The sequence below is a fragment of the Saccostrea echinata genome, unplaced genomic scaffold, assembly GCF_033153115.1.
Source record: "Saccostrea echinata isolate AGI-Se365-2 ecotype Australia unplaced genomic scaffold, CSIRO_AGI_Sech_v1 ptg000022l, whole genome shotgun sequence".
Lineage (NCBI taxonomy): Eukaryota > Metazoa > Mollusca > Bivalvia > Ostreida > Ostreidae > Saccostrea > Saccostrea echinata.
The window spans coordinates 5,760,390-5,767,608 of record NW_026889771.1 but is presented as its reverse complement, the minus strand read 5'-3'; the positions used below and the strand labels follow the sequence as shown (position 1 = coordinate 5,767,608).

The 7,219-nt window shown below is 34.3% G+C and overlaps 1 protein-coding gene across 1 annotated transcript; it reads right to left on the bottom strand.

Moving 5' to 3' along the window:
* Positions 1-721: 721 nt before the first annotated feature.
* LOC133190289 (LITAF domain-containing protein-like) lies at positions 722-4,476 on the bottom strand. The gene is made up of 3 exons (XM_061325829.1): positions 4,362-4,476; positions 1,758-1,929; positions 722-1,344 (listed from the first exon to the last, which is right to left on the bottom strand). Exons 1-3 carry the CDS (start codon positions 4,435-4,437, stop codon positions 1,236-1,238), a joined length of 357 nt encoding a protein of 118 aa, XP_061181813.1. The 5' UTR covers positions 4,438-4,476; the 3' UTR covers positions 722-1,235.
* Positions 4,477-7,219: the final 2,743 nt, after the last annotated feature.

Here is a 7,219-nt window from a genome sequence, read left to right as displayed (position 1 = left end):
ATAAATGCATCTATCCACAAAAGAAATATGCATATGCCAACCACGTGTTCCGTGGAATGATATGACTGAGGAAACTCGAGTGATAAACAGGACATTTTTTCCCGGTTTGCGAGAGATGGGTTAAAATCGCGTTCTGTCATTAATTAGACGATGCGATGCAACAAATAAAAGATGTAAGTTGTATAAACTAAGGACCATTACTTAGATATGTCTTGTGTTGATGTCGTTACTGTCTCATTTATTCTAAAAACAATGTTATTTGAAAACTGTGTGACAGAGGAATGGCGGACATAATAAACGCATGGCCTCAGGGAGACCACCATACGAAAAATCAAATTTTCAAAAATTATGGACAACGACAAGAAAAAAGCAAAACAAATGGTTGTAGCCATATTATTAATAAACTGAACTGACATCATTTTCATTGCATTATTCATCTCCTGAATGCTGTGGCTGCGCAGTTCTAACATGATTAATTTTCACCAAATGCAAACAATAGAAAAATAATTATTTAATAATTTTGGTCTCTAACAGTAGGTAATAAGTGCATTAGCACTTTGAGTAACTTTGAGCTGGTTTGGTAATGTATTAAGCGCATTCTCGGTATTTCTTATTTTAGACCAGAATACATCCAAGATGGCTTGTACATCCCCCTTAAACTTTGACCAAGAGTGCAAGGCAAAATATTTAGACTGTCTTCCTGAATAAAGAAAAACAGAAATGAAAAATGGACTGTTGTTTTATTAATTTTAAAATATTTAAACACATCACATCAAATTAATTTTAAAATCTAAAAGCAAAATGCAAAGTAGAAGATGTTAAGAAAATTAAAAATTGTTTAAAACATAAACGGATTAAAAATACCACACAAGTTCAACAGGACGAGATGTTTGCGTATCTAACATATATACATGTATGTAACATTTGAAATAATCAAAATATTTGCTTCAATATCAAAATTTGCTTAAATCACAGAAAAGGTATACATTTACGAGATGAGGTAATGTAAAATAAAAACACTGAAATCACATGATAAACTACTTCTATATATACAATGTAGAATTGAAATGGATTTAAAAGTAGAAATATACAAATAAAATTGATAGTCTTGATAAAAAAAACCCCAAAGTTATTACAGTAAAATGAGTTCCGTATAAAGAACAAAAACCGGGATTACATGTGAATGTTAGAAAATACTAGTAGCCCTCTACGTGTCAGCAGTGCTCGACTCCATACTACATCCGGTTGAATTTGCCCACAACTTGGTGACAATTTGGACAAGTATGGATGACGTCCTTGCAGCCATCGATACAGAATGGAATCAAGCAGCAACCAAGCCATAGCCTGTTAAATAAATTTTTGTGTAAAATTGTTCAATTTAGAAAATATATAAAAAGACTTCCTACACACATTTACCTTTAAAATACTGTTATCAGCCAAGACATCTTCAACACTAAATTGTTTAATTACATTGTATATGAGATTTTGCTAGTCCTGAATAGCAAGCTATTTTAAATAAATTTTTAGTCAAAAACCGAATTTACAGACAAAAAATAAATTCAGAAATTTCTATTAAAGTGTGTTTCTAGGGCTACTATACAGTACACGTATATTCAGTGGATTGTGAACTGGTCATCGCATCCCAGTAACATACAATGTATTGCAATTCATTGGTGCATTGAAATTACAAAAAATAGAGTTAAACCCCTAGCTGTATAAAACAAGAATGCACAATAATCATATGATAGGGATTTTACCCAAAGAGTATGAGCACTCCACAGATAATCCATGTCAGTGTTCCTGTCTCATAGGTCGTGCTTGTCGTGATGTTGGCCTGGCAATAGGGACACTGCATAGGGACCGAGGTCTCCCGAAAGATATGCCCCATCACTGGTCGGCCTGCCATGACCACAGTAGTTTGCTGTTGTCCTACAAAAAGTCAGCCGCGTCATCTTGTTTGTAGATTTTTTTATCAATTTTTTCTCATTCCAATCAAGAACATTTTTAAATATCAAATCATTGTCCTTGGCATTATGAAGCAAACTAATGGGAAAAATGCTATCATAAGAGAGTAGGGGCGATAACTAAAGCTGCAATTTCAAAATATTACTATTATATATATAGAATCATGTGTTCCTAACACAGTTTTCACTATTTCCATACCAAAATATGTTATTAATAGCCCTCCTGGTCCTGAAATTGAGACCATCCAAAATTTCTCCTATTTATGCTGCCATTTTGGATGGCAAGAAAATTCGGCCCAACGCGCTTTGTGCAAATATCAGCTACAGCTGAAAGATCGCCTCGTTTTAAATGGAGCACAGACCTATAGGACCGGGAATGGTTAAACCTTATAGCTTTCTGTTCCAGTCAATCACTTTAGGCTAAATATATGTAGTAACTCGCTTCTCATATACAGTTTGATCATTTTATTTTTAGTCAATGCACGTAGTATGTGGAGATAGGGGGAACCTTTTTCATGGGCTTAAATTATGAAGTCATATTGGTGACGCATTTAGCTCGAAAAGCTTTTTGGATTTTTATTGTAATGATAATGTTTATTATAGGAATAATTCTCTTCTTGATGCGCATGTATTTTCCAACACATTTTTGCGGAAATATAACAAAAACTTATGGTGTCATTGATGTATACAAATTATACAAACGAATCCAAAGTCTAAGAATTTTTTTTGAAATTGAGCTTTTGTGCAGTTGAGGTAAGAACTTGGAGAAATAAATCTAGAACCGAGCGCAATTCTATGTGCGCAATAAATATGGGTGGCAGTGTGACTCTCCTGTCTGTCTTTTTTTTTCCGGAGAGCTACAGTTCTGCATGCAGCTATAAAGAAAGATAATTGAAGGAAATTACATATGCCCCTATTAAAAATACAATTGAAAAAGCGAGAATTTAAAACTGTAAAAGCACGGCACCAGAAGGATTCGAACCAAAAAAAAACTCTAAAAAGTAACGTCGGTATTAAGAGCCAGCGCTAACCATCTGAGCTGATTTGGCTGTATAATACGTAGCCATACATATGTGTACAAACCAGTTGCAAAAACACGTACATTTATTTTCTTTTCTTGGGGGGAGGGGGGGGGGTAAGATTTTTTTTGTGATTTTCGACCCCAGGGCAGCGGTGCCCCAAAAACATTATTACTTTAAATTATTCTTTAGATCACATCCTATCAAAATATAATTTTATTTAGGGTAAAAAATAACTAAAAACAAAACAAAAACAAACAAAAAGAAATTTTAATGAGACTTTTTCCGAGGAATTTTTCTCTCCCACAGGTCAATTCTTTTGAACTTCCAAAGACATTCTTGAGTTATATCGGCATAGGCAGAAAAACAAACATATATGCATTTAAATACATGTTTTCACGGAACAAAAGATAGGGTAATGGTGATCGGATCCTAATATATAGATTCTAGTAGTAACTAACTCAAGCCCCAATTTTCAATGCCTTTAGTATACCTATCTTTGCACCCCTCCCCCCTCCCCCCTCTATACAGTACATGTATATATAAAGGTAGAATGTTTCATAATTTTCAAACCCCGATTCTTAAAAAAAAAATTAAGAATTTATCAAGGGGTTAAATTTTTTCCCCCGTGCCCCCCCCCTTTCAATTTGCTTCCGACGCCTATAGATGTACTAATATTACAATTTTACAACCCCAGTCATACAAAATCCCGTCGCAAAATACTTTTTAGTTATAGGTACAAATGAATCCCCAGGGGTGAATGAATTGTACTTAAAATTTTAAAAATAAAAGCATTAGTGTGTTTTACTTTGTCAGTGTTATATTACATGAAAAGTATTTTTTTTTTTTTTTGTTTATATAATCCATATCGTGTCCATTCGCATAATTTAATTAAATGAATTAATCTTTGCCATCTCACCATATTAAATTTTCCTTAGAATTTAACACAAATTCTCTAGAGTTATCAACCATGACGTTACAATACATATGTGAATGGGTCAAAGGCCCCCTGAGGTGTTGTTATTACGAACGTCACGGTGCAGTAGCACAAATCCTGTTTAAAATCCCCGTCTGAATGGCTAAATATAAATCGACTCAATACTAAACACTGTAAATTAAACAACTACTATGTAATGTTTATTTTTGTCACAGATTTATGGAATGCTTTTTAAAACCAATTTCACTACATGTACCTTTTAACCAAAACGTAGACAAGACCGAAATTCGAGGATGTCCGAACACTACACAGCGGCCATACCTGGCCTTTGCCAGGCTTTGGGGAGTTGTCAGACAGAAAAAATGACCAAAGTTTTCACGTATTTAAATTTTCATAGTTTAAAGGAATGGATTAATTTATGAACTATTTCATAGTACTTACCATAGGCAGGAGGGGGCTGAGAGTACCCCGGGGGTGGGGGTGGTGGATAATTCGAAGGTTGTCCTTTATCGCCCATCTTCGCTGTTTGGTATTTAGCTCTTTGTTAGGGTATGGAAGAGCGTATGAGCTATAAAATGATGAATTATGTGCCGTGAGATGCATTATGTAATAAAACGGAAGCAGCTTATACATAAAAAAAGTGTAAACTGTTCAAACCCTGATTTTACAACAATTTCTTTGGTAACTAGTAAGTGAAAAATAAATTTAGTTGTTCCCGAAAATGGAAAAAAAAATGAAATGAACGAGATTTAGTGGGATTCAAAAAAGTGTAATCAAAGCTAGAAGCATCAACTATCATTACCTGATAAATGTTATTAAAAAAAGAAGAAATACAATTACAAACAAAAATAAAGCAAACATGGCAGTACGTGTTCTTTCCATTTTCTACCTTTTTTTTTTAGATCACCGACTTTCATGGCAGTTACGGTCGATGAGAATTATCAAACCAAATCCTATGTACTTCGCTTTCAAGATTAAAGTGAACCAATTAAAATTACAATAATGATATGACTGTTCGTGACTACATGTATAAAAGGTATTTGTTAAAACTGATGCCATAACATCAAATTAAGCTTAACCATTATCTTTCGAAATAAAATGCCATAAGCAAAAATTCTATCACGCTTAATATAAAACACTTGCCACGGACATAACTATACTTGAAAAAATTTGAACTCAAATAAAACCTCTGTCAAAAATGTAAAAGAATGTCGACTACAGACAAATAACAACATCGGGTAGACCATTGGAAATACATATTGGAAAAGATCTGTAATATTGGCCCCAGCAGATTTTCGTAAAGAGTTGAAATTTTTCTGGCACTGGGGTGTCAAATACCTACGTATATACTGATCTTTAATGGCGTCTTCGGGCGACCGATCTTCCTGTTTAGGAATGGGTTGCTTATTGGCTACTTGTCTGCAAATTAGATAATTACATGTAAAGACCAGTGCAGATACAATGTAACACATAAATATATGATATAAAATATTTTCAAATAAAAATATTTATAGGCACAAACACAATTACTGTAATTGGCAAATACCCAAAATGCATGTATAAGAATACATCGTTTACACTGTGAAGATAAGCTTCAGTTATACAAGTGCATGTAAATACTGAATCACTTGATTCTTACGTATCATTGTTATGTAGATAATAAATAATTAATCAATAAATGATTATGCGATTTTCAGAACTTTTGGAGATTCAGGAAATAGAATACTAAAAAAATTATGCTATAGAAATTTGTAAAACACTTTGTGTAAGCCTGAACCACATATTTATCACCAAATTTCTTCATTAATTAAACCAGCATCATTTCTTTTCATTCTCCCCAATTCTAAATGTTTGTATTCATATTGCAATTCAATCGGAAAAGTACGAAAGCCGGATAGGCTCATTTTTACGAAAGCCATGAAGGGACATGAGGATTTTCAAAAAAGTGTAAAAGTAAACCGAGATCTCGATTTATATAATCCGTTCTCTCGGATTGACAATCTGTTATAACGAATTACTAATTCGTTCTCACAGATTATCAATTCGTTCCCTCAAATTACACAATCCGTTATCTCGGATTGTAATTCGTTCTCTCGGTTTAAACGATTCGTTCCCACGGTTTAATTATTCGTTCTCTCAGATTATCAATTCGTTCCCTCAAATTACACAATGCGTTCTCTCGGATTGTAATTCGTTCTCTCGGTTTAAACAATTCGTTCCCACGGTTTAATTATTCGTTCTCTCAGATTATCAATTCGTTCCCTCAAATTACACAATCCGTTATCTCGGATTGTAATTCGTTCTCTCGGTTTAAACAATTCGTTCCCACGAAATTTAAATCGTTCCCACGAATTAGTTATTCGTTTTCTCAGATTTTTAATTCGTTCCCTCTAATTAGACAATCCGTTATCTCGGATTGTCCCTTCATGGCTTTGGTACGTTCCAGACTATTTTTAAGTCGACAATTGGGATTGGAAAACCTTTTTTTCAGTCATGGCACAGGGACAAGGAGTGGAACATGAGGTAAGTAAACTGAATAATTACTGAAGACGAAATATAATTACATATTTAATTTCCGTAGGAACCGGAGGGGGGGGGGGCACGGGGCACGCCCCCAATAATTTTGCTGATATATAGTATACTATAAAAAAACATAACCTGCTCTACCCCCTCAATAAAAATGTCTGTTGACCTTTATTTTGCTTGTCTAGGAATTTTTGGTAGTTGATAGTGCCCCCAACTGAAAATGTATGCCTGTGCCCCCCCCCCCCCTTTCAACTGACATTGCTTCCTACGGGCCTGAAATGCATAAACCAAAAATCATTGAAAAATTGTTCTCAACGATACTCATTTTTGCAGGAGGAAATCTACCATTTAATCCATCAGTACTTCCATTATGATTTACGATATCAAGACATTGTGAAAGTTTTGTTTCTTAACCATGGCATTGTAATGTCAACACGTCAGTTAAAAAGACACCTAAAAAATTTAAATCTTACGAGGCGGAAGATTTTCTCCTCTGCCCAGTCTGTTTTTAATTTTGTATACAATCAATTGGAAACATCTGGACAAAGTCATGGCTATAGATGGATGCATCAAAAGTGTAAAATGAATGGCTTCAAGGTGAAAAGAGAAGATATAAGACTGTTGCTTCAAGTGGTTGATCCACATGGTGTTGATATCAGATCGAGAAGAAGATTAAAAAGGCGAGACTATTGGTCAAAAGGTCCCAATTTCTGCTGGCATGTAGATTCGTATGATAAATTAAAGAAGTATGGATTGTGTATTAACGGATGTAT

Coding starts and splice junctions, on each gene's coding strand:
- LOC133190289 (XM_061325829.1), bottom strand. CDS start 4,437: ATGGGCGATAAAGGACAACCTTCGAATTATCCACCACCCCCACCCCCG. Junction 1,930..4,361: donor TCAGCCCCCTCCTGCCTATG/GTAAGTACTATG, acceptor GACTTTTTGTAG/GACAACAGCAAACTACTGTG. Junction 1,345..1,757: donor GGAGTGCTCATACTCTTTGG/GTAAAATCCCTA, acceptor TTTATTTAACAG/GCTATGGCTTGGTTGCTGCT.